This window comes from Alosa alosa, chromosome 22 (genome assembly GCF_017589495.1).
Source record: "Alosa alosa isolate M-15738 ecotype Scorff River chromosome 22, AALO_Geno_1.1, whole genome shotgun sequence".
Classification (NCBI taxonomy): Eukaryota; Metazoa; Chordata; class Actinopteri; order Clupeiformes; family Clupeidae; genus Alosa; species Alosa alosa.
The window spans coordinates 15,299,335-15,326,834 of NC_063210.1; the positions used below are offsets into that span (position 1 = coordinate 15,299,335).

Here is a 27,500-nt window from a genome sequence, read left to right on the forward strand (position 1 = left end):
GTATTTGTCACTTGCATAATTGCACGGATACAAAAAGCTGTAAAAATGGGATTGCAACAACTACTCTCAACTGCACAAAGGACAATAATTCAAATATAAATACTTGTCACTTGTAAATTTTCCCAGAAATAACAGACTTGCACAGCTCTGTATTTATCTTGAATTTTCTTGTCTTGCCTTTTTCATCAGGGTGGATATGTGATGTCCATGACAGATCCTCAGAGATGTGAACTCCGAGGTATCTGAAACTGCTCACTCTCTCAGTAGATTTTGAGTGGTGTGTAAAACCTTAATTACGCCTTGTACCTATTAGCACATTTGAGATTTTAGTGGGATGCTTGTTAACCTCAATCATAAAACCCGAAACCTACGTTTCAATGAAAGTATCTGCCGTTTTAGCAGACACGAACTTCTTAACTTCATAACCTGTTCACATTTGTCATAGTTTTACATCATATTTTTTGGGCTTTTTGCCTCTATTTGGACAGGACAGTGAAAACCGACAGGAAGTGAGTGGGAGATAGAGATGGGGTGGGATCGGGATATGAACGCAGATCGGATTCGAACCTGGGTCCCTGTGGGCACTTGGATCCGTACAAAGTGTAAATCGGAAATGGTAGTGGAAAGGTGACCTTAAACAGTGCTCAGCCCTCAGCAGGTGTTCTGCTCACCAGGAGCATCATCTGGTGACATTAAGCAGCACACTGGCGGCAGCATCGCCTTGATGCGTAACAAACTAAATGAGCTGGCCAGTTAGTCAGCAGCTGCACATCACGCACCAGCTTGACAGACAGACAAACACATACACACACACACACACAAACACACAGACAGATACACTCACACAGATACACACACACACACACAAATAAATATACTTGAGGTGTGATGATCCTGTAACTGACTCATCTGTCGACAGGAGTTCCTGAGTGTATTATCTCAGCTAGGGCTGGCCACAGCACGCACATACGCACACAGACACATGCACCGATATGCCCATAAACTCACTCCACCCTGGTCCACCCTGTATACAAACATCCATAAAGGCCACACATCTTTGAGCACAGTTGCCTTTCCTTAGACCAAAACCCCTATTGTCATCGTCCGTACTGAACGAGAAAGAATCAGCACACACACACACACACACACACACACACACACACACACACTGACCTGGTCATCCACCCTGTGGGCGACTATGGAGGCTCCTTCTTCTTGCTCAGCATCACTGAGGGGTCGGATTCGCAAGGCAACCTGAGAAAGAAAATACTAACTTAATTTAATATTAAACTTATGATGGCACACTTTGAGTACAAGGTGAGTATTCAGATACTGGTGTCCTAGTATGTGAAAAAGCCTACAGGGAAACATTTCTATCACTGTAATCAGTTGTGCTGTGCACCTGCTGTGAGATGTACTGTAGGCTTACAGTTTCGCTGACGAGTCAGTGAATTTTGTAATGCAATTATAATACATAAACATTACATGTACCTATAATTGCACTTATCTGCACATCATTTTTAAAGCTCAAGGCCCATACAAACACACAATATTAAAAACATTTCTCCACTGTGTCTGTATGTGTGTGAAAACAAATACCATTGGGCAGTTACTTAGAATGGGATATCCTGCCCTCGAGAAATGCTACAAGAAGAGTAAAGTAGGCCTACAGTGCGCAATACGAGCCCATATCTTCAAATGGGAGTCGGGACAGATCCAAACATAGCCTATTTTCCCACTATTCCTACTCCAAGGTGTCTGTTTGACCTATACAATTAAATTAGAGGGCCTAGCAAAACTCTTTCAAACTGCGTGTCTGGGATATCAACAACCATGTGAGTTCTAAGAAAGATCATGGAGAAACGGGCTCAACCATCACAACTAGCCTACTATTTAGTGGCTGTAGCCTACAGGACAGACAGTGCGATGATAGAGACCTGTCTACTGTATATTGGGGGACAGGCAACTGAGACTGTCCACGTGAATTATTCAGATCTGGGCCAGAAGAGCACAGATCACATAGAAAGGAGATCTAGCCCGTTATAGAAGACATTTTCTGAGCAGTAAAAGAACATTAGATTACATAAAGCATTAGAACTGTTTGGACTTAGGTCATTGGTAACTCACAGTTAGTTGTTGGTCCTTTGATTCAGATGTGTCCTTCATGACTCTCCAAAGTGCGTCTCCCTCGCAGAACACGAAATGTCTATTCTGAATCGGGCACACTAACTAACATTTTGCGCAATACCATGTCTAAGCTGCGTAAAAGGAAAAAAATAGTAACAACCTTACAGTAATTTAATTGACGTTTAGCCTACATTCGTTTGCCAGAGCAGCTGACCAGTCTTCCGTATGTATATTCAACAAAAGGCAGCGCAATCATTTAGAATCTCTCGCAATTTAAATGTACATCGCTCATTTCCGTGTGAAGTCTTCCGATAATGTTCTATGAAACAAGCCTAGGAACGCCGGAGAACGTGGAAAAGACGGCAGCTTGTTGTTGTCAGCTGGCTTTCCTCTCAACCTTCACTCTCCTCTTCATCTGACGACTCCTGTGTTGTTCCTGGATCCCCTTAGAGATCAGTAGTAAAGTGTACACAGGGGCATTCTTCGCAGGCTCATATACTCGTCATTAAACGCGACTGATGCGCTCGCGGTCCACCGCTTCCTTGCTCAGTAGGGGATACTCTGCCATGACACCTACCGGTGACTTTGTAGAACACATCAACAAGCGCTTTCTTCGTGCGCAATCCATGAAAAGAACACGAGATGTGCTCTATTCTTTGTGCGCTAGTTCATTACCCTAATGTTGTTTGTGTAATAATAAGCGTTAGTTTTTGCATACGCTTTTGTCCAAACTGACTTATAGTTACAGTAGCCTACTTACAGTAATGTATTTATAATTGCATAATAGTATTGCATAATGCAGACATGAAAAACTATGTTGTTTCAATTTCTGTACCTAAAAAATAGAATTAGGTTAAGATGATAAAATACCAGTTGAAGATTTGATTTAAATTATATTACTCTAAAGCACCTTTTGTAAACCAACAGTATATATATGTATTCAGCACTATATGTGTATGTATATGTATTCAGCACTATATTTGTATTGTCCTGTCTATACTCTATGTCACATTGCACTTTTCGGCTTTTTTGCACTTCTGGTTAGACGCAAACTGCATTTCGTTGTCTTTGTACTTGTACTCTGCACAATGACAATAAAGTTGAATCTAATCTAATTTAATTTAATTTAATTTAATTTAATTTAATTTAATTTAATTTAATTTAATTTAATTTAATCTTTACATTACATTAATACACAGGATTAGATGTTAAAATCCCTTGTGCCAAAATCCAAGGTAAAAACACATTCAGAAGCCCCTGCTCAAGTTTAACTTTAAAAAGCACACTACCCACAAATCCGCCAACAAATGGTCACAAGCACAATACAAATGGCCAATCCAACAGCAGTATATGGTATGCGGCATGTCATTGGGGTTATCAAGTGGGCACCCTCATTCACCGATGTTTCGTTAAGTTAGGCCCACGACACCTCATGAAGGCTTAACAGTGAAACCAGCGTCCTGGAGACACTCCCCTCCATGATGCCACCATATTACCACATTGAAATATGAATCTAATGTTAATAGTTTATGTATAGACCTACTGTGCTAAAACAACATTAAGGAGTAAATTAAAACAGACCACTGTAGGACATTTTTGCTCACAAAGTGTCACAATCCCACACATCTAATTATTTCAAAATAGCAAAAAAATATCTTTAATCATGGAAAGCAGCAGTCAATGCACGGAACAGGCTTTGTCTCATTCTTTAGTGCACAGCAGCACTTCTTTTGTGCATGAGCACCACTGTCTGTTCCCTTTCTCACTCTTTATTCAAAACACATCATGTGGCATTTCAATATGACAATACAGTGCCGCCCCATCCTCTGCTTCAGATTTCCTTTATATCGCAGACATCTTTTTCCTGTAATAAGACAAAAAAAAATGAATGTAGCATGTCAATTCAAACACCTCGACTGAGTTAATGCATCATCCCCAGCCTATCATTTCCTTGAATGTGCCAATTACTCGATCAATCTCACACTTTCAGACCATTCTGCATGGTGAGCACAATGAGTCCTTTCATTAATTACAGGCCTGAGAACACTAATGTACAATTCACAGCTAGAGTTCTACCGTGCATGCGGAAAGTATTCACAGCGCTTCACTTTTTCCACATTTTGTTATGTTTCAGACTCATCTTAAAATGGATTCAATTTTTTTTTTTCTCATCAATCTACACACAATACTCCAACACAAGTAGCAAAAAGCAACATAAGTACATAAGTATTCAGACCCTTTGTTATGACACTTGACATTGAACTTTGGTGCATCCTATTTCTATCAATGGCCCTTGAGATGCTTCTACAACTTGATTGGAGTCGACCTGTACCTAAATGAATTCACTGGCTTAAAGAAGTTTAAAGAAGGACAAACATCAGTGCAGCACTCCACCAATCAGGCCTTTATGGTAGAGTGGCCAGATGGAGGCCATTTTGTGCTGGGAGTTTGCCAAAACGCACCTGAACGACTCTCAGACCATGAGAAGTAAGATCTGGTCTGATGAAACAAAGACTGAACTATTTGGCCAGAATTCCCAATGACGTGTGCGGAAGAAACCAGGCACTGAGCTGCACTGATGTTTGTCCTTCTTTAGGCTTCTCTTATCTTCTCAAAGGAACTCTAAATCTCATTCATAGTGACCACTGGGTCCTTGGTTACCTGTCTAATCAAGGCCCTTCGTCCCGGATTACTCAGTTAGGCTGAGCAGCCAAATCTAGGAAGACTGTTGGTTGTTCCAAACTTTTCCATTTGAGAATGATGGAGGCTACCGTGCTTTTGGGCACTTCCAATGCTGCAGAAATTTTCTTGTACCCTTCCCCAGATTTGTGTCTTCACACAACCCTGTCTTGCAGGTCTACGGACAATTCTCCCAACCTCGTGGCTTGCTTTTCACACTGACATACACTATCAACTGTGAGACCTTACATAAAGAGATGTGTGTGCCTTTCCTACTAATGTCCAGCAAATTCATTTAGGCACAGTTGGACTCCAATCAAGTTGTAATGTTGTATTATTTGTTTTATAAATTTACAAAACACTCCAAACATTTGCTTTTTTGTGGGGTGTTGGGAGTATTGTGTGTAGATTGATGAGAAAATAAATAATTGAATCCATTTTAAGATGAGTCTGAAACATAACGAAATGTGGAAAAAGTGAAGCACTGTATAAGTATAAGTATAAGTATATATAAGTATATATACTCTTTTGATCAAAATTTGGTCTCTGCATTTATCCCAATCCGTGAATTAGTGAAACACACTCAGCACATAGTGAACACACAGTGAGATGAAGCACACACTAATCCCGGCGCAGTGAGGGGTTAGGTGCCTTGCTCAAGGGCACTTCAGCCGTTCCTACTGGTCGGGGTTCGAACCGGCAACCCTCCGGTTACAATATCCTAATATATACAATAAAGTATTTAAGCATGTTATGTATTTTTTAGCTATTTCATTATTTTGGGGGGGCTGTTAGAATATGAATGGTGCAACCAATGTGAACCATGCAAAAAAAAAAAAAAAAACTTAACAGCTTAAGAGAGAGAGACAGCTGGGGAGAGTGTGCTGGGGGCTTGTGCTGCACTGCTGATGTCACTAGACCTGACGTAGGACCTGATGCCATCTCCTGATGCAGATGCATTCAGACATCCACTCGCATCGCTAATGGTTATTGATTTCCGCTTGTGTGTGTGTGTGTGTGTGTGTGTGTGTGTGTGTTTTATACACACACCGCATTTATGTTCAGGCACCAGCTCCCATGGCTATATATAGATGGCCGGCACGCCTTATCTTCCCTGGCCAGTGGACCAAGACGAGCTCAGCTCTAATCTCACAGCAACAAGGTGCCGTTACATCTGGCAGGAAACTAATGGAGCAGACAGGACAGAGTGGAGAAAACAGCCTCCATCCAGAACTAGCTGACCATCTGAGCAACACTGAACGGTCGCTCCTTGGTGACCATCAGGCAAGTGGCTGCGTGAATTCACTGAATGGAAACTGGTATTAGCTAAAGGGTTACATAACATGTTGGGGTCACAAAGTGTTCAAGCAGACGACTGAAGATCTTTTGTTCCACTCTTTACAGAGGGGGTTCTTTGCTGGTTGCCACAGAGGAACCAATAAAGGCTCAAGCAAGAACCTTCTCAGGAAAGGTTCCTAATGAAACCACCTAGAAATCATTTCAGCCATCCGTATTACTGCAAAGAAATCTCTGACAACCCTTTGACTGGCATCACAAGATATAGTTATTTTATGTAACATAATGTAAGATATTTTGAACAATTGGTTCTCAAACTGTGGTACGCGGACTCTCACTAGTGGTACTCAGACACAAGGTGTCTTTTCATAAAGACTTGACCATGCAAAACAGTATGTAAAATATGTAGTTGAATTGGCCTAAGCACCTGTATTTTAATGCCAGTCATAATGGTGGTACTTGGAGAGCCAATTGTTTTCGTAGGTGGTACTCATTGTGAAAAGTTGTGAAAGCCACTGTGGTAAGTAATTTAGACAAAACCCCCCAAAAATGACTAAATGCACACGTCTCTCCTTCCCACCTGCTCTATGGCTTTGTCCTTCTCCTCGTCTTTGGCCCTCTTCTTCTGCTCGGACACCACCAGGTCGAAGAACTCCTTCTCGGTGCGGGCCAGCATGTCGTCGGTGCTCTCCTCGCCGTCCATCTCCTTGCCGTCGTCCTCCTTGCTCTGCTCAGAGCGGCTGCGCTCCTTCAGCCTCATCTCGCGGTGCCGCGCCTCCAGGATCTTCTCCCGCTTGGTCTCCCGCTCAAACATCTGGCCAGGGGAGGGACACAGAACATCAGGGCACCACACACACACTCTGATTTGAATGACTGAGGAAAACATATGGCCAGGGTAGGAACACAGGAGAACATCAGGGCACCAGACACAAACACAGACACACACACACACACACACACACACACACACTCATATGGACGACATAAGGAAGACATCTTTGACCAAATTGTTTACTCCGTCACACAATATATATATACATACAGCAACTGTACTTTGTTGGGTAAATTGACCTCTGTTTTTAAGTTTTATTTTGTGGCTTTTTTGCCTTTATTTCAGAATCAGAATCAGCTTTATTGGCCAGATTTGCGTACACAAACAAGGAATTTGACTCCGGTTAATCTTGCTCGCAAGTGCAACATTCACATAACATATAAGGATACAATAAATAAATAAATAAATAAATAAACAACATAAAGGAGTAAAAAGAATAAAAACAGAACAGTAAGAATAGAATGAAGGCAGTAGAATATGTCTATGTATGAGAATAAATACAGAATGTACATTTGCAAATAAATAAATAGATAGACACTATGGGTGGTATATGGTAGTGCAGTTGCCGGGTAGACTTTATTTCTATGGCACATTTAAAAACAACTGAGTTGAACCAAAGTGCTTACAAACAAACATAAAACAATGACAATGGTACAACAACAACAACAACCATGGTCGTGGACCCCTCAACAGACACAAGCAAGATGCAATATACAGTTGAAAGGGTGGGGATAGTGCAATATCAGTATAGACTGAGGTTTAAGATTAAAAATATAGTGCAAGGCGGTTCAGTGCAATGATCATGTATTAATAATACAGGTAGATGAGCAGAACAGTGTTGATTGACTTTGTTCAGTATGAGGGTGGGGGCTGTTACTGAGTGTTCAACAGAGTGACTGCTTGGGGAAAGAAGCTGTCTTTGAGTCAGCAAACAGTGCCCTGTATCGTCTGCCAGAGGGAAGGAGATTTGATAGGACAGTGAAGAGTGGAGAGGAAATGAGTGAGAGAGAAAGATGTAAAAGGAAACCTGAAAGACAAAAATGACCTCAGGTCGGACACGGGCATGAGTACCGGTACTGGGTCCGTATGTGGCATTGGATACCGACACTACCGCTGTGCTATAAATCCTCCCAAATCGACATCTTTCACTGCTGGTGCATTTTTGTCAACTAAACTCACCCATGGTTCTCTGAGACCAGCAAGGCTACTACGAATCATGAATGGCTTTCTGGTTTGCCTGAGATCACTCAGATAAGAGGAGCTGCTAATTGTAGCTAATGATCTTGTCCAAACATGGCCACAGATGGCCCAACATTAACCGCTAGCCTAGATATCTTTGTGACTCTCCAGAGGATAGTATGGACTTTGCTGATAAGCCTGCACCGTAAAATGCTTGGCTTTGCATTGTTTTGCATTTGTTTTATGCTGATTGCGTCAGCATAAATGTGATGTATCATGCTGCGTCTATGCCTGTGGTCTTTTCTTAGTTTTTTTTTTTTTTTTAAGTATATTTTCAGGAGCTTTTTGACTTTTTGCAGATTTGACAGTTGAGAGTGGCAGGAAACGGGTTAAAAAGAGAGCTGGATTTCAAACCAGGATCCCCGTAGGCGCTTGGACCCATCTATGGTCAGGGTGTTCCAGCTGGCACTACAGCTCCCTCTACTGGTGGTCTTATCTAAGTGCATTCTGACTCAACACTTCTGTCCACTCTCCTACATGTACGATTACAGCTTCTCCTCACCGCATGCAAGCTTCTGACTGGCGCGTAGCACTGCATGCTTTCTGTCCACACTGGATCTATGGGAATATATAGATATGCCATTCTACTGTGTCATGTTTCTCGTTCCATATAGCAGAACAACAGCGAGCAGGAGAAAAGAAGATACAAACAGGGTTGTCCGGCAAAACGTCATGTCACATTGCGCTGCACAGCACTGCTTTGATTGGGTCCAGTTAGATCATTCTAATTCAAAACACAAAGTAATCAAAGCCATTTTGTTGCTGATGCTCACTCGAGTTGTACAGTATGCACTATGCAGTTAGGACAGTGTTAAACTGGTGGACAAACAGGCAACTAATTAAGCCTGTTGTACTTGCTATACCTTGTACTACACATAACAGACATCTGCATGTAGGGTGGATTGCCCTAATGTGGCACATTTTTTTTTGCTTTTCTGACTTCTGTAGTAGGCTATATTAGGCTGCATCAATGTGAGGACAACATATTAAATCCACATCCAATTTTGATGACAGGACTCTACAGTTTTGGCTTTCCCATAGTTTTACCGGCATTCATTACTTTGAGGAAGAGCCTCACTTTGAGGAAGAGCCTCACAAGAGGCTTACAGTAGGTGTCCCACATGGCAATTTATGGCAATATGGCAATTTAGTATATGCCACTCACTACCAGCGCAACATAACATCTCAACCTGCGAGCACACTAACACATGTGAAATACTTTAACCCTTAAAGGTGTGGGTTTTTGAACATTCTAACATTCTAACATCTAAGAGTCCGTTCCGCAACAGTTCAAGGTCCAAAAATTCTATGTTGAATTCAATGAACCCAGAGCCCTAAAAAGAGAATGAACCCAGATATTCTTTAGAATGTTAATTTTCCAACATTCCAGGCACACCGGTGTGACAGTACACCTTTAAGGGTCATGCTAGTGCTACACTATCGGGCTACGGCTGTTGATCGAGTGTGGTGAGGATCATGGATGCGCTCTTACCGCGGTGGCCAGGGCCTTTTCGTTCCTCTGAAGCGTGCAGAGTCCAGAGGAGACCTCCAGCAGAGTGGCTGTCCCCAACTGGGAGCCACAAGCGATGAAGCGCCCGCTGTCCTGCACCCGCATGCTGTACAGAGCCTCGTCACACACCTGACCAGACACACACACACAGGCGTGCACACACACACACACACACACACATATACAGGCGCGCGCACACACACACACACACACACAGTGTGTTTGATAGTGAGCACAATCGTAAGTAGATAAACACATACACACATAATAACATGATAACACACACTTAGATGTATGCACACATAAACAAACACACACACACCCACACACACTCAATAGTAATTAGACAGAATCGCTGACTGACCAAGAAAGCACCCTCCTGATTTTGTTTGTGCAACACAGTGCCATCAGCCAAGCCTTGCTTCAAAAGCTTAGCTTCTGTCTCTCTCTCTCTCTTTTTCCCCCACATACATTAACCAAACCTGCACATACACCCACACTTATTTTTAAAAGACACCAATTAAATTAAATTAATTGTTCTAGTTGTCCTGGGCTGTATTCCAAACACCTGTGACAACACATTTGAATTTCATAAAATGAACTTAAGTCCCCCATTTCAAATGAGAAGAATTAAAGGCCCATATATATATACATATTTACAGTATGTGTGTGTTTTCACAACTATCAAAGGAACTGGAGATTTATAGAATCCAGAACCCCTGGGTCTGAGCCATCCATACTGTACCTTGAGGGTGAGCATGGGGTCATTCTGCTTGAACAGGAAGTCCCACACGTCTAATGTCCCGTCCATTTTGACAGTGAAGAAGACAGAGGGACGCATGGGACTCCAGCAGCCGTCCAGCAAGTTTGCTGTGTGATACCTGCAGGTGGGGAGGAAGATATTCTCACCAGGCTGTGAAAACCACTGCCAAATCCATATTTTTTTATTGTGATCGTAAGATTAAAGAAACCATTGATTTATTTTTCTTCACGTTATTGATGAGAAAACACTAATGGATTCAACACCCTGTTGGCTATATGATGCTACCTTCCATGTAGAAAAAGTACTTTAGTGGAAACACACTGAGCACTTACTGGAAATAGAAGCTAAGAGATTGGCTGTGACTGACTAAGAGTGCTGCTAACTTCCTGGCATGAGATGGAGCTCTCACAAACAGGCTCTTTTATCACATGTGAACTTGAATCAAGTGACTCAACTCATTAGGACCAACACTGAGAGTGCTGCTTCAAGTGTTTTCAGTCTGCTTGAATGCACATTCTGTGTTGCCTCTAGCTTTTCTGGAAATCCTGCTAGATGTACCAACCATTTTTATGATTGTTTATTTCTAATCTCAGAGTGATGTTGCTGTGCCTGCCTATCCACTTACTTGGTCCACATGATGGAGGACTCCTTGATGTCCTCGGACCAGATGCGTGCGGTCCAGTCGGCCACGGTCAGGAAGTTCTTGGGGAAGAACGGGTTCCTCTGCAGGGAGTAGATTGGGCCGTGGTGGCCGCTGTAGGTGCACACAATCTTCTCGGCGGGCGTCTTGGCCTTGCGGTTGCAGGACACCACCAGGCCCTGCTCAGTCCCCACCATGAACTTGGTTGGCTGGACAACGAGAGTTGGGCCATTCAGATTCAGTGCCTTTACTGTTGTCATGCAGCCAAAGCTTCAAAGACATTCAAGTTACACTCATAATGTTTGAAAGGAAGTACGATAAAACGTTATAACTCTTTTTATTTACTCTATTTAAAATGCTGTAGTGGACGAAAATACAGTAGCTATCAATATGTAGTACCATAATCATTACATGGCATGTGCTTTACACTGTTGAAATTGACCATAGCGTTGTCTCTGTGTGTGTGTGTGTGTGTGTGAATGTGTGAGTCTGTGTGACCTAGTAGTCGGTCGCTCCTGTGGGTATGTGGTCTCTCATCTCATACCATGGTGGTCTCAAACTCCAGAGAGATGGCCCCTAGCGCGTTCTCAAGGTTGCCTTTCTTGCTGGGGTCCAGGATCAGACGCTCTGTCGGCTCAGTAAACTTACGGATGTCCCACCACAGCACCTGGACAACAGAAAAACACACACAGTGACACAGCAGATAGGTACACAGACAGACCAACAGGGTAACAGAGTATACACAGAAAGAATGATAAATATTTAATGTTATGTAAAATACATACTATATTTCATAAAGAAAGTATTAAAACATGCCTGCTTCACTTTTTCCCTGGGCTACCTGTGTGTTCTTATCTGCAGGTAATTAATCCCTCAATGAGGGTCAATCTGTTCTCTCTCTATTGGTGTTGGCAGAAACAGAGTGCCCTGGGTGTGTGTGTGGAGGTCCACCTGCTGACCTGGCCATCTGTGGAGGCTGAGAAGGCGTCTGTGCCCGTCTTCGACTGGAGCCAGATGACCTTGTAGACGGGGTCCCTGTGGCTGTGCTCGATGGCCGACATCTCCACAGGCTGGCTGCCTTTGCGCGTGTCCCAGTAGGCTGAGCAAAGGACAGGCCAGTGAGTCAGTCAGCGGGCGAGCAAGCCAGTGAGCCCATGCATATGCAAAGTAGGGGTGAGAGTAGAGGTGAGAGTACACAACCGCGGCAGAAGTAAGTGGGAGAGAACACAGCGGCTTGAATATGCACACACACCTGATCAGACACACACACACACACACACACACACACACACACACACACACACACACACACACACACACACACACCTAACCTCAATTTGCACCCAGGTGGACACATGAATATGGATATAGCCACATGTTAATCAAACTCTCTACACATAAGTCCACTTTATAGCCAGCAGTCTTAACCTCAGTCTGGACGAGATGGCCTAAAAGCTGCCCTTGAATGGCCTTACGTAAGCCATTCCATTAACAAACAAAACAACTCTAGGCAATTAGGGACATAGAGAGATTGGGAGAGAGGGTTTTTATTTTTTTCCAGACTGCATAAATACACTGAATAGGATAAGCGAGACAACCTTTAAGTCGAACGATGCAAATCTAATGGCTCAATTGTGGCTCGTTATAGTCGAACAGAGGAAGCGGGCTTTAGGCCACGACTTCATTTGAGAGCATGGGTTTGTAAGGTATTTCGGGCTGATATATGAGACACAGAAGAATCAGGCTCAATCTGAGGTTGAAGCCAGTCTGTTTTTACCAATACCAAAAAATTAGTTCCTCACAACTTTGCACAATAGAAGTTATTTGAGAGGTGAGGGTTAGTGTGGACTCACCGAGCTGGCCGTTGTAACTTCCTCCAATCAGGACGTGCGAGTCTTTGGGGTTGTACTCCAGACAGACAAGAGGGGACACTGGTTTTAGAGTCATGTCAGGCTTATTGGGGTTCTCTGCAGGGAACAAATCAACAACTAAGCTTCAAACTCTACACACATTAGACAGACAGATAGATAGATGGATAGATAGATAGATAGATAGATAGACACACAGATATATATATATATATAGACAGACGGCCAGAAGGATGAACGGACACAACGTACCAATGTCCCATATGTAGGAGTCATAGCACATGTCCTGAGTTGTCCTCTGAAACTCGAGGGAGGAGTAGGCCACGGCAAGCTTGCAGCTGCCATCGGGGTGCCAGGAGAGACTGGTGGCTGTGCGCTTCACCGGGTTGGGGTCTCTGTGGGAGAGAGTAGCAATGACATCTCAGAGGTAGCACTACTGGAGCTTTTGCACGGTGGAAGTATCAGCACCCAGGGAAACATAATGGACTAAGGTTTGAGTCCAGCCAGTGGTCATTCCCCCCGTCATCTCCCTTCCCCATTATCCTCCTGTTGCATCATTTCTGTCCTGTCAATCAAAGCAAATCTTTACAACGCATCATACGCACATACCACGGCATGCTGAAACTAGTCCATTTGAAATATTTATGACACAACAGTTGCTTGGCTTAAATCTCTGCAACACTGTCCTTCAATATTTATGTTGATGTAAACATTGAAGTTCACAGGCTTCTGCATTTTTCATATATTGTGTTAATGAGAAGGGAGAGAATAACAGCTTAGGACAACCAGAGTGCCTGTGGGCGAGAATAGGATAAGTAAGCGGATAGGACAACAACAACATTTTTCCATGGATAACAACAACAACAATTTTCCATGGATGCGCCACCACTGCCACCCCCCGCCACACCTGAAGACGTTGATGGTTTTGGCCGATGGCTGCTCCTCAGCCTCCTCCACCACCTCCTCGTCGTGGAAGTACTCCTCGTAGATGTCGATGGCGTTGTTCTGCTGGATGCAGTGCTCCATGAGCTGTGGTGCGGAGGAACAAAGGTCTGTCATGAAGACGAAGCTGCATTACTAGGCTATTCAGGGGCCCCATTATGTTGTTAACAGAAGATATTAATATGTGGTGAAGCCACTACACACTAAATATCTTTTACACCCTTATAGCCAGCACACTCTATTGTTGGGGAAGGGCAGCACTCACACTGCCCAGGTGCATGATGGTATTGATGTAGTGCTCGTCCTTCTCGACTTTCTTGCGGAAGCGAATGGTCTGTTCCATCTCTTGGGGATTGACATCCTTAGGCCAGCCACCCTCCACGTGGTTTATGCCTCGTGACTCAGAGTCATAACGATCTGTGTTCACCTGGTGGAGGACAAGATTTTCACATCACAGCCCTCTATGCTGTCATTAGAAAAACTTAGTATGGATGACTAAATGGTTCTCCTTATCTCCTTCATCGAAGCAAGGCAATCTCACAACACTTAAGACACTGAATACTGTTGTGTGATAATTGAGGATAGAATTCATCTTGAAAATGTTGGCAATGTCACATTAACTAACTTACATTAAAACATAACTATTCTCTGAATGTTGAAATTAAGACTGGATAGAGGCCTAGGCTTGGCCCTTTAAATGAAGAATTTGAAAGAGATGTGGAACTGGCTTTTTTAACACAGACAGACAACGAAACATTTTCGAGGATATTCATGAATGGCCATTCTCTCTTCATTTAGTAGATGGATAAATGATAATACATACAGTTTGTCCCTCAAATATGACATGGTTTGTTGCTAGGGAAACGTTGCTCAATATATCACATAGGGAACACCTTGGGGACACCAACCTCATGTTCCGACATCTCTTGCGTGCATTGTGTCGGCACATCACATGGGTCTCTCCCAATAAAGTTAGCAGCTAGAGAAGGGTCTGGAAGGATGTCAACATGCAGCTCGGCAGGACGGTCCGAGAAATTGCATTGTCGACCAAAGTCGCTGCGCTTCTTTGTGTACACATACACAATCTCCATTGTGAATGCTGTGGGCGCAAATGTTAATGGACAAACATTGAAAGATAACAATTACTGACAGGTAACGTTACCTTCATGTAGCCTTGACATATCTCTGACGTTCTTGTTTATTGTCAAGCTGACATTGGCCAACAAACCTCACTGGCTAACCGGGTATGTTAACGTTAACGTAGTTAGCCAAACCCTTTCGCTAACATTTAGCTTTATTGCTACGCATCCTTTGGCCAGCTGTTTCAGCAAGCCTACAACACTTGAATATTCAAGGCGAACAAGGTATTTAACTGCAATTCTAATAACCATGCTATTCTTACCTTCCCCTTGGGGGTGGATGCCTAATTATGAAGGTGTGAATTATTATCACTCCAATGTTTCAGATTTCCTGTTCCACGATGAACTGAAATCTATCAAAGTTTATGGTATCCTAGCAACATCACCCGCCTACTTGTCCACTTTCTAGTCGCCCAGAACTGTTGCAACTATTCGGCCGCTACTTGAACTTTATAAGTGATACAATTGAAAAACAGTGTATCAACAGAAGTTTTTTTTTTCATCATTCATTACAATAACAGGGGAGTCATGTTTAAAAGTACTTTTATTGTCAACACCGTTATTCTTCTGAGAAATAACGCCACATAGAAACCACGCACCACTCACTGTGGAGGGCAGTGTCGACTCACATGCACCCAACATCAAAAGAAAAAGAAAAGAAAACACAAAGTAAAACATGAAAAATTCGGCGCAATGACAATTCAGACAGTGGTAGAATTTTTTTTTTTTGTCTTTGCTAAAAGGGAAAGAGTGACCTACTCCCACAACTGAGAAGACACTTTGTTAAAAACATCATTGCAACAGTGTTCCATTATGGACAATTAAGAAAAACTCACCAATAAGGCTACACATGAAATGCCTTTACCACAATATTCCCCTTGCTCGTGGTCTTGGAGCAACTCCAATTGCTCTGTAAGTTCAGAAGTAAGTTCAAATTGCTCTGTTAGTCAAACTTTAGTGGCCTAAGAGCCTTGCATGTGCTATAGACTAGACAGAAAATAAAACAATTAAAAAAATCCACACACAAATAATTTGTTATTATACATGCTATGTACATAAGTTGGTTAGCCTACTTCAACAGTTTTACCATGGCTATGGGAAATGGAAAAGGGTCTCAATGGAGGATATGCAAACAGAAAGGGGCATTTTAATGGCTCAGAGTGCAAGGAATGAGGTAGCCTTGGTTAGGCCACCATGTGTGCACAGTAGGCTACTGTACTCACTCAATCACTCCTTACTTCAGTTTCACAAGCACTTCATTTGAATGATTTTGTGCTTCACAGGACCCAGAGAGAAATATATGACTGTCGTTAAAAAAATGTTTTGCTAGTTTCACTAGTAGGGAATATGGACAGTGTGGTTTAAATGTTGAACATATCAAATATCAACAGTTCCAAAATATCACTGGCTCCACCATCAGACATGTGTATCACAGATTTAGCCACATACACACACCTCAATAAACACTGGTGAGTACACATGTGCTCATATACAGAGCAGTCTCTGTAACACACACACACACACACACACACACCACATACATAAGAGTTGGCTTCCTCTGAGGCCAGCAAACTGTGCTCATGTAGACGATAGGCTACAGATTGTAACCGTCGATGGCTGTACAGTGTGCTGAGGGTGGGGACAGGAGGTCGAAAACATGTCGAAAAGAGGCACAGAGGACATGCTAAGAATTTTTCTGTTAAACAACATAATTGTTTTCACTCCCGAACAGACAAACGGATTATCATCCAGAATGTTATTTCACTTTAAACAGAACATCTTGTTAATCAATTTTTTTTTGTTCACCACATTGGGCAAAGTAAATAATGATAGTAATGCCAGTTTTGTAATACCATGAATCTATCACTATTAATCAATTTAATCAATTCCGCACTACATCTTTTCTTATCAATATACACAGAGAAGACTGCATGGTAAGACTGGAGTTGCCTCCATAGATATACAATGAGATTTCACTGAAATGTGTTGCCAAAATCTGAAATGAATTCAGACTCTCTTTCATGTCCCTCATACGAGGTAAAAACAGCTTCCAGACTTAAAACTGTCAAGTCTGTTGAGATCCATTCTGTTCAAAAGATGTGCTTTTGTTACCATTCAAGATCATCTTCCATCCTTGCTCACAATCTACCAGCATTTCAGGAAGACAGACAGAAGAGCTGTTGTACTGTATGTTCCAATGCACGAAAACATTTAACATTTAAGTGATATGACAGATACAGACTTTGATATGACAGGGTTAGCAGTTAGGCTGGGGGAGTAGGTGGATACTGAGGGAAGACCAGAGGCAGAGGACAGCAGAGAAAGGACAGAGGATGACCGGTTGCATTGTTGAAAAGTCCTGAGATGCTGAACTGTATTTCATGAGACAGAAATTGTGGCGATGTCTGTGTGGACTCTCAAGCACTCTTCCTCCTCCTCCTTTTCCTCCTCCTCCTCCTCCAGCTTCTTGTCCTCCAAAAGTAATTGTCCAAAAGCAGCAGGCTAGTACTGAGACCACTATTACACACACACACACACTGTCTATGTCTCTCTCTCTTTCATATTTTAATTTCTTTGGAAAGATATTATTTCCTGTGTGTGTGTGTGTGTCCGTATTGGTGTTGACCATATGAATTTCACTTTCAAAAACGTGGAGAAGACACAGAGTGACGTGGTGAGACTCCGCAGGCCTACGCTTGGAAGTCGTTCCCAAAGTGTCGTATCTGGTCCTCCGTCATGGACAGGTAGGTGGCCCTCATGGTTGGTGAGTACTGCAAAGAGAGATGGACAGAGAGACAAAATCAAGACTTGCAGCTCTTCTACAAGTCTCCTCAAAGCGGGAGTACTGAGGAAAGGTATGGATTGAAAGCTGTGACATGTTACCAAAACTGAAACTCTCTTAAGTTTACTCACTCTGTGCTCATGGCAATATTACAACTTCACTTGTGGTTAATATATTACAGTTTTGTCTTATTAATGCATTATTAACGTGGATGCCAAGTGTGGTGAACACGTAACACATCATCTCCAAGAGACACAAACATCAGAAATCGTGACATCAGTCAGAGACAAGAGGGCAGTAAAGTGTCTACATACAGCAAGCAAGTCTTACAAGTAAGTCATCTAGATAGGACTTGGGTTATAGTAACTTGGGGTCAGGGTGTAACAACAATTTAAAAAAAGAAAAAACTCTTTATCTTCTCAATGGGGTGTCTTAGGATAAAAAAAAAAACAGATTTGGGAATCTAGAATATTCTATAGCACGAAATAGCACACGTGAGACAAAACCTCATGGTGGTTAAGTCTATAGAATGGCACACCCGGACGTGCACAGCATGCACGGAGGGAGAGCTATATCTGGGGTCAGAGGTCAGACACTGTCAGTCATGAAGTGACACGCCCATAAAAGGGAAAGAGGGAGTATATAATATGGTGATGGGAGGGGTTAACATCCTATCTTTGATTTAAAAAAAGGAAATGGATACACTTTATAACACACATTAATTCCATTGGACTGAAGCCATGCCAGGGATGAGCTATAGGCAGGGAGGGGGTTACAGATATTATAAAGTAAGACAGGAGTAGGGTAGAGTTGGAAAAAAAAATAAAACATACAAAATGGAGGACATGTGAGACAACAGAACAGACATAAGTAGAAGGAAAGCCATAACTTACTCGGTTTCTAAATTGCTGTGAGTTTATCTCCAAAAATTGTATTATTTTTTTTTCAAGAGGAAGGAAGAAGAAAGAAAAGAAAACATACAAACATACAAACAAACAAAAACATAAGGCTATTAGCTGAAAACAAAAAAGCCACTTTCGCATCGGGGATTAAACAGTAGGCCAGAGAGACAGAGGCAGACAGAATCATTTCAGAGATACACAAAGGACCAGCAAAGAGGAGACATAATATCCTCAAAGCAATCCTTTCAAAGCAAGGCACTGATTATGGTCATTTTCTTACAAAAGTTATAAAGAAAAAAACTAGTCTCCAAATATATACGTCCTTTGAAAATAGCAACTACAAAATAACCAACTCTCCTCAAAAGATAGTATTGAATTTACGGAATATGAAAATATATTAATCTGTATCAGTGGTATACCTAACAACCAGTGCACACATATGAAGAAATCTTTATTGACACTGTAGGAGTATTCAAGCTGATTTATAATATCAATAAATTATGTGAGTTGTGTTCTTCTCATGGTTGTTCCCTGTTCCCTGTGAGGTTTCCCTTGCAACTGTTCTTCCACTTAAAATTGGGAGCAGACTTCAGGTCTGTTCCCAGTTTAAGTTTCCAGTTCCGTGAAAGCACCTAAGACAATACCCGTGATAAATATCATAAACAAAGTCCTGATTAAATAATTGGCCCAACTGCTATTCATTCCAAGTTGACAGATGTTTTTTTTCTCTCTCCTCTTCACTTGAACGAAGAGCAAACATCCTTGAGGAGAAAGTAGAAGTCATTTTTGGGGGCTAGTTTAAATTCAGGAAGTGGCATCTCTCTTCTTTTCCCTCTCTTTCTTAACTACAGCTGGGGGGGGGCAGCATGCGGGGCAGTCAGCTGGGAAGCTCGGCTTGATGAGAGTGGAAACGAGAGCACGAGAGCACAGGTGCACAGTGACAAACCCAGCCGGAGAACACCACGCCGAGACATCATCAGAAAAGGCAAGATTCTAACTACAGATAACTGAAAACAAAAAGCCCAATGGTCGAGATAAGAATTGAAGAATTACTTCAATCAAAAACTATGTGGGTAACTTCCTGAACATGGGAGGGCTGACTAAGATTTTTAGGCCCACATCAAAATGTAGACACCCAGACAAGAGTGATGAAAGTCTAGTGATGATAAATGCTAAATGAAATTCTAACTCCCCTGCGATTCAGTGTACTCATTTTCAAGTAGTGTGAGCGTTTCTGTTTATGTTCCTAAGGCTTTTCCACGACGGAGCTTGTTGACGTGGTGCTGAGAATGAAAAGATGAGGATTTCCGAGGTGTAGAAACAGGTGTTTCTGAAAACGGAATCAGACTAAATCTTCCAGAGTGCTGTAAGTGTTGGCATCCCTTGCCTGCCTAGAACAAATCTCTTTGAGTCAAAACTATAATCTTTTACAAGAAAGAGACTGAGAGAGAAAAATGAGATACTAAAGTGTGTGTGTGTGAATGTAAGTGTGAGTAGGTGTGTGTCTGTGTGTACAGTGTATGTGTTTTTTAACTTCTGTGAGTGTAGTAACGTGTGTGTGTGTGTGTGTGTGTGTGTGTGTGTGTGTATTTGTCCTCATGAGGAGGACATGTTCTCTGGGACCCAACGCACCGAAGGGGGAGGAGAGCCTCGACCAATCAGAGGGACGTTCTCATAACGAGGGTTCCCACCAAACAGCGCCGTCTGGTTCCTGAGAGCAGAAGACAAAGAAAGACAGCAAATAGACAGACAATAAATAAATGAAATGTAAAATAAGAAAACACAACAAAACAGCAGAAAACAAAATAAACCAAAATAAAATATAACAGAGTAACAAAGTAAAATAGAACAGAAGAACAAAACAAAATGAATTTCATACACAATCAAATAAGTAAATAAATGAATAAATAAATAAGACAAAAACAGAAACATAAGAGTTAGCGAGAAGAAGAGAGGGGGAGAAGGGAGAGAGATAAAGGGAGAGAAACATAAGTAATATACACACATACAGATCAGATAATACAGTAATATACACACATACTGTACAGATCACTTGACAGCACGATTCACTAGCTTGGTTGGTGTAAGCGGTGCAGTGGAGATGGTGATGGCGTGTAGGTGGGGTGTCCAGTGATGTGCCGATGGCGTGTAGGTGGGGTAAGCAGTGCGGTGGTGATGGCGTGTAGGTGTGGTAAGCAGTGCAGTAGCCGTGGTGATGGCGTGTAGGTGGGGTAAGCAGTGCAGTAGCCGTGGTGATGGTGTGTAGGTGGGGTAAAGCAGTGCAGCCGTGGTGATGGCGCGTGGGTGGATGTGGTGCAGTAGGTGGTGGCGCAGGTGGGGTAAGCAGTGCAGTAGCCGTGGTGATGGCGTGTAGGTGGGGTAAGCAGTGCAGTAGCCGTGGTGATGGCGTGTAGGTGGGGTAAGCAGTGCAGTAGCCGTGGTGATGGCGTGTAGGTGGGGTAAGCAGTGCAGTGGCGGTCAGTGCTCACATGTACTCGGAGACGGGCGCGTTGCTGACAGTCTGGGTGGGGGGCGGGTGCAGGCTCGTCTGGCTGCCCATGCTGCTGCTGTAGCTGCAGAAGCTGTGCATGTTGCCATGGGCACCGGGGGTATGGCCCGTCATGCGTCGTGCTGACGGGTTGAACGGGTCCTCCTCGTCGATGTCGTCGTAATCACGCTCCCTGTGACAGGGGAAAACAGGGGGGGGAGAATTAGAGATTATTATGGCACCGTGAAGGTGGTAATGGACATTCATGGAGGTCACTGTGTACCAGTGGTCAGGTCTAGGTCCAGTTCCAGTTTAGAGGTCTGACAGGTACTAGACATGTATGCATGCATGAATTGCATTTCATCATTTATATCAGGGGTCACATGCGAGGGATGTTTTATGTGATACCCATTATTTGTATGTGTATATGCGTGGGAAGATATATAAAGTCAAGGAAAATAATTATGCATTGCTGTTTCTCTAGTGTGTCTGTATTTGTTTGTGTCTGTGTGAGTAAGTGTGTGTGTGTGGTGTGTGTGTGTGTGTGTGTGTGTGTGTGTGTGTGCGCGCGTCGGACCTGTTGGCGATTTGTCTCCAGGCTCGTGGTATGGCACACAGCATGACAGTGAAGGCACAGGAGGCCAGCAGGGAGAAGAGGCACAGGTACAGCAGCCCCTCCACACCGTCATAGCACACACCCATCAGGGCATCCAGGTAGTCCTGAAACACACACACGCACACACACACACACACACACACACACACACACACACACACACACAGAGGAGGCACACACACACACACACACACACACACACACACGCACACACACACGCACACGCACGCACGCACACGCACACACACACACACACACACACACACACACACACACACACACACACACACGGCGCCAAGACGCATACACGCCAAGACACACACACACATGCACACACACACACGACACACACACACACACACACACACACACACACACACACACACACACACACACACACACACACACACAGAGAGAGAGAGAGAGAGGGAGAGACAGAGAGAGGGAGGGGGGGTGCATAAACATAAACATGATCGTAAATCACAAAAGAGGGGGAGCATAAACATAAACACGATTGTAAATCACATTTATGGCGTGCTTCATCTCAACCAAAGCACTTGACAGTGAAGGGGGGGCACCTGAACTCAACCCCCACCCATGCAGCTATGTGTCCAATGTCCAAACATACTGTATGTGTCCACTGTAAAGACAACAGCGTCAGTGGACGTTGCATGTTGCACTGTTACCTTGTTCAGTCCCCGGCAGTCTAGCAGTGCTGTGAGCTGATGTAGACTGGCCTCGGAGGCATTCAACAAATGCTGGATGCTCATCAGGTCCCTCTGTGAACAGGCAAATAACACACACACAGAGACACACAGACACACACACACAGTAACATTAAATACACACACACACACACACAGTTACATTAAATACATACACACACACACACTCTCTCTCTCTCACACACACACACACACACACACACACACACACACACACACACACACACACACAGTAACATTAAATACACACACACACACAAACACACACACACACACACACACACACACACACAGTAACATTAAATACACACACACACACACACAAACACACACACACACACACACCATACCATACACACAAACATACCATACCATACACACAATCATATCATGAAGGGGAGCATTTGAGACAGACATACAGTATCTGTATATTGGTGTATTGGTACACTGTCAGTTTCAAGTTATTAGAAAGGCACCCGGGTATGTAAACCATTCACAATGCCTGCTATACTGTACATTATACATACAGACGACCATGCACAGCCAACAAGAAATTCCGTTCAATTCAACACATCAGAGAAGAATGTCAGCCATGTGCTTACTTACCTCAGCAGTGGGGAAGAGAGGCACAGCAAACTGCAGCAGACCCTGGATCTGAATCTGCATTGTGGTCAGAGACCTCTGGAAGACCGTCAGGGACTGAAACAGAGGAGAAATATCGGCCATTATCTAGCTACTATGGTTTCTGTATCCACATACAAAAAACGGATTTAGGACCAGTTCTTCTGCAATCACATTTAAATGTAACTTTGACTAATCAACCAAAAGGTGCAGTTGTTTGTTCAGTTGTTAGTAACACTAAAATGTTTAGTTTTAGTTCCAGGACATTTTGCTCTCAGGATTAGTTCCAGTGTAAACCAACAGGGGGCACTAATCACCAAATAATAATAGCAAGGCTGGAGACACTTAATTGCCAGGAGGTGAAGCTCTCATTAACTGTTAATAATTCACCACCTCCTCACAGAATATGACCATGATCACTACCTTTACACTGATAGGACAAAATGTTCTGTGCTGGCAGAACTGATCTCAAGATATTTTGTCAACTGACTGTTTGCACTTCATTAAGTCATTTATTTTAACTATGTTCTTTTAGCTTCTCTAATGTACAATTCCTCTTTGATCTTTTATTTATTGGTGTTCTTTTAACTGTTTTTGTGCACTTCACCCCTTTTTACATCTTTTAAGTCACTTATTTGTAAACCACTTTGAATTACCAGTGTGTGAACTGGGATAAACTTGTCTTGTCTGGCCTATGTTGACTGACATGTTGATGATGCATCTAAAAATAGACCTTTGCAGCATCACTGTTGCATGGTATGTGTCTGTCTGGGCTCTGCCTTGGCTTGGCCTTGCTGTCTGGCCTGAAGTTACGTCAGGACTGACCAGACACAGGCATAAAAGGCCGTCTGTGCTTATTGAACAGGATGACCCTGAAATGTCTTAGTTGCCCAAGGGAAGGAGCTGGGATTTATAGTGACAAACATGTGGAGGACACTCGTTTTCTGTGCTTGGGACTCTGACTAAGGTCTTTTTATAACCAGGCAATGGAGGTGATAGTCTAACTCCAAGGACAGACTTTCTCTTTCTACGTCCAGCCTTTTGCGGGAATAACTGAGGTGCCAAAACCATGATGGTATGCAGCATGCCAAAAACCCTGTGTGCTTTCACCACCGGCGTAACAGGACAGGAGTGGACAGACTGCACACCACCAGAGACTCTGAATACACAGGAACTGCACTCACTCTTCCTGAGCTGCAGCTCATCTCTGGACCATCCACATCATCTGGGACCATCCACATCAGATCACATCAGGAGGCATTCAGCATGATAGCATTTTCAGCACTTATCTATCCACACATTTATAACCCTCATCTGTGCGTCGGACATGTTTACTAACACATGTAACACTAGCTTAAAGAATATATTGGACATATTTTAAATGTTCACCTATACATTGGGCACCAAATGGCTGGCAAATGCCTAAGAGTGATTGACAGAGACCCTCAAGACACTGTCTCGACTGTATGTTTTGCTTATCAACTGAAGTAATAAGTAAATAGTACAATAAATAAGTAATGAGAAAATATTAAATAAGTGAGTGAGTAAGTAAATAGATAAGTGAGTAAGTAAATAGATTTTTTAGTTAGCTTGTTACTCATGTTTTCACTAATGTCACCAAAGCCAAATTAATCACACTAACAAAGCCCGGAGTCCTTCTGGCCTGCCACTGCTATCTGGCATCTGTGTCTATTCAAAACCAGGCCCTCCAGCTCCCTCCTGAGATCGGTGGAATTTTCGGAGGTGAAAAAAACCCCCCCATCTCCCAGACAATGATGTGCACGAGCCGATGGCACTACATTAAGCATTCTGACGCTAGCGGCAGACACAGCCAGTTAGCCGTGACCGGCACACAGGATAGATCCCGTCTGATTGAACTCGTTCTGCCCACACCTCTTTCTTGCTGTCTCTTGTTATCTAGATGGCGCGCCTGCACACAAATAAACGACCAAAGTGAGCTCAGGCCATTGTTCTGCCGGGATTTAATTAGGCTATGTGCTACATGCACTGGGTAGGACACAGAGAAAGGAGAGAGGGAGAGAGAGAGAGAGAAAGATCAAAACAGGTCTGAAGAAAAGAGAGAAAGGACATGAGGAGAGAAAGGAAGAGTAGACACAGACAGAATAGATCCACAGAGGAAGTGATGGAGAGAGTGGAAATGGAACTGGGTAATTAGGATTATTATTCAGTGGACAAAGACACAAACTGTGCTGTATTGTTCTTTAGTTCATACGCACACAGGGAAAGGGGAACTCTTGCGTCAGGAGATACTGTAAGTATGACGATCTTTCTTTTTTCTGTAGCATAATACCGACAGAAACAATAAAAAATGAGCACCAAAAAAGGAGAAGACAGGATAGTAGAGAGGATGTGAAGGTCTGTTATGCGGGCAGACATATTCCCCATGAACCCAGAGGCCTCTCCATGACCGCTCCTCTCCTCCAGTTCCCGGGCTACGACCTTGAGGACCTCATTAGCCTGGCACAGAAAACTGCTAGGCGCTAATTAGATGGCGCTAGCGCTGGTGGAAGCAGGTGCCATGGCACTGTGGCTTGGCTGAAACTACAGGAATATCTGCCCGGGTAGAGTGGCAATTAGTGGGGCATTAATGCAGTGTATCCTGGCAGAGTGAAAGCATGATCTAAGAGCAGAACAGCAACGAATGTGCGGTGTGCAGAGTGTGTGTGTGTGTGTTTGTGTGTTTGTTTGTTTGTTTGTTTGAATAATTATAGATATGTTAGGTTTGTGAGAGAGGCTTTTGTTTGTAATGTGGTAATGAAGGAGTAGTGAGATAAAATGTAGTGAAATGTAGAAAGATGTTTTTCTGTGTGTGTGTGTCTGTCTGTCTGTGTTTCCGGCTGTGTGTATGCGTGCATGTGTATATTTATATGTGCGTATGTGTAAGGCAGGAAGTGGTAGTGCATGCCCACTGCTGCATTATAAGGACATGGGGTGGGGTGGGGTGGGTTGGGGAGGTGTCCGTGTTCTGGACCGCTTGTTATTGGCTATAACCCCCCCACATCCCCCATCCCTCCTCCGTATTGATACTGAGGGGCATGTCTACCGGTGCACAGTAATAGGACCTGAACACACGGGCCAGATATGTGGAACACAGGGCTTTCTTTTTCCTCCATCCCTCTCTCTTTCTCTCTCTCTCTCCTGTCTGACCTAAAAAGCGAGAGGAAGAGTGCAATCTTTCTGGTGAGCAAGAGAGGAAGAGAGAGAGAGAGATGGAGAGAGAGAGAGCAGCGTGGTGCACTATAAAAGGAAGGAGAGTGAGAAATACAACAGGCGAGTTGCAAAGTGGAAGAGGCCAAGACAAAATTAGAGTGTGTGCTCGCACATGTGGGTGTGTGGGTTAGCGTGTGTGTGTGTGTGTGTGTGTGTGTGTGTGTGTGTGTGTGTGTGTGTGTGCGTGTGTGTGTGTGTGACGGATGGCCCCTCCATCTTCAACCCCGGTCCCTAAAAGTAAGTAGAGAGTATATTTTACTCTGATCCATAGAGAACACAAAATCTCAGACTGGGACTGGAGGAATCCCTGGAGGGGAGAAAACAGGTCTAGACTGTGATGTGCACACATTAAGGTATGAAGTGTGAAGGTACCTGTTGAAAAGGGTTGGGGAGGGTCTGGCTGCAGTACAGGTAGTAATGTACAATATCTGGAACAGAGAGAGAGAGAGAGAGAGAGAGAGAGAGAGAGAGAGAGAAGAGAGAGATAGAGAAGAGAGAGAATATGGTTTAGCAAGCAAAAGGAAAACAAGATGTGATACAACAAAAACTTAATTATCATAACTATTACTAAAGTCTGTCAACCAATAGAATAGAGCATCTCTTTATATTAGTCCTTATTACTGTGATAAAGTACTATTTGTTTGTGAGGCCAGTCAGAGAACTCACCGGAGCTGATCAGATCCTTCGTCTGGTTCATTATGAACTTATCCGGCGATACACAGAAGTCACTCGTGCCCTGAGAGGATAGAGCCATCAATCAATATACAGGGAAGCTCGCTCTCTCTCACACACACACACACAGAAAATATAAACAGACACAGACTCTCACACAAACAGAGAGAAACAAGTAAACACAGATTCACACGCACACATAAAGACTCACATACACAGACTCACAAACACACACACACACACACATACAAACATGCACGCACGCACAGACAATATAAACACCAACGGAAACACACACACACACATGTGCAAATACATAAACACACACATATGTGAACTGAAGTTCCTGAGGTACAGTGAACACATTTAAACATATAAAGCACACTCAGTGTGTGGTGTTCTAGCTGTTATTTAGTTCCCTCGCCCCT

The 27,500-nt window shown here is 43.2% G+C and overlaps 3 protein-coding genes across 4 annotated transcripts in view; all 3 read right to left on the bottom strand.

Moving 5' to 3' along the window:
- kif19 (kinesin family member 19) overlaps positions 1–2,647 on the bottom strand; it is a 51,955-nt gene extending 49,308 nt beyond the window's left edge. Inside the window, exons 1-2 of the mRNA XM_048232839.1 lie at positions 2,128–2,647; positions 1,174–1,254 (exon numbers count right to left, since the gene is read on the bottom strand). Of these exons, the coding sequence (XP_048088796.1) occupies positions 1,174–1,254; positions 2,128–2,166 (120 nt within the window). The 5' untranslated portion in view covers positions 2,167–2,647. The remainder of the gene's footprint in view (positions 1–1,173; positions 1,255–2,127) is intronic.
- A 1,110-nt stretch (positions 2,648–3,757) lies between these two features.
- On the bottom strand, positions 3,758–15,407 carry LOC125287583 (dynein axonemal intermediate chain 2-like). The gene is made up of 13 exons (XM_048233496.1): positions 15,299–15,407; positions 14,805–14,995; positions 14,162–14,323; positions 13,862–13,983; positions 13,207–13,349; positions 12,940–13,053; positions 12,046–12,185; positions 11,631–11,753; positions 11,072–11,295; positions 10,429–10,564; positions 9,666–9,812; positions 6,683–6,916; positions 3,758–3,991 (listed from the first exon to the last, which is right to left on the bottom strand). The coding sequence occupies exons 2-13, from the start codon at positions 14,985–14,987 to the stop codon at positions 3,959–3,961; spliced, it is 1,761 nt and encodes a 586-aa protein (XP_048089453.1). The 5' UTR covers positions 14,988–14,995; positions 15,299–15,407; the 3' UTR covers positions 3,758–3,958.
- A 154-nt stretch (positions 15,408–15,561) lies between these two features.
- ttyh2 (tweety family member 2) overlaps positions 15,562–27,500 on the bottom strand; it is an 87,501-nt gene continuing 75,562 nt past the window's right edge. The window contains exons 7-15 of one of the 2 annotated variants that reach the window (XM_048233798.1): positions 27,067–27,136; positions 26,773–26,828; positions 23,155–23,247; positions 22,510–22,602; positions 21,785–21,927; positions 21,209–21,400; positions 20,352–20,430; positions 18,711–18,737; positions 15,562–17,806 (exon numbers count right to left, since the gene is read on the bottom strand). In XM_048233798.1, coding sequence (XP_048089755.1) covers positions 17,726–17,806; positions 18,711–18,737; positions 20,352–20,430; positions 21,209–21,400; positions 21,785–21,927; positions 22,510–22,602; positions 23,155–23,247; positions 26,773–26,828; positions 27,067–27,136 — 834 coding nt within the window. In that variant the 3' untranslated portion in view covers positions 15,562–17,725. The remainder of the gene's footprint in view (positions 17,807–18,710; positions 18,738–20,351; positions 20,431–21,208; positions 21,401–21,784; positions 21,928–22,509; positions 22,603–23,154; positions 23,248–26,772; positions 26,829–27,066; positions 27,137–27,500) is intronic. The other variant, XM_048233799.1, reaches the window with a different exon arrangement.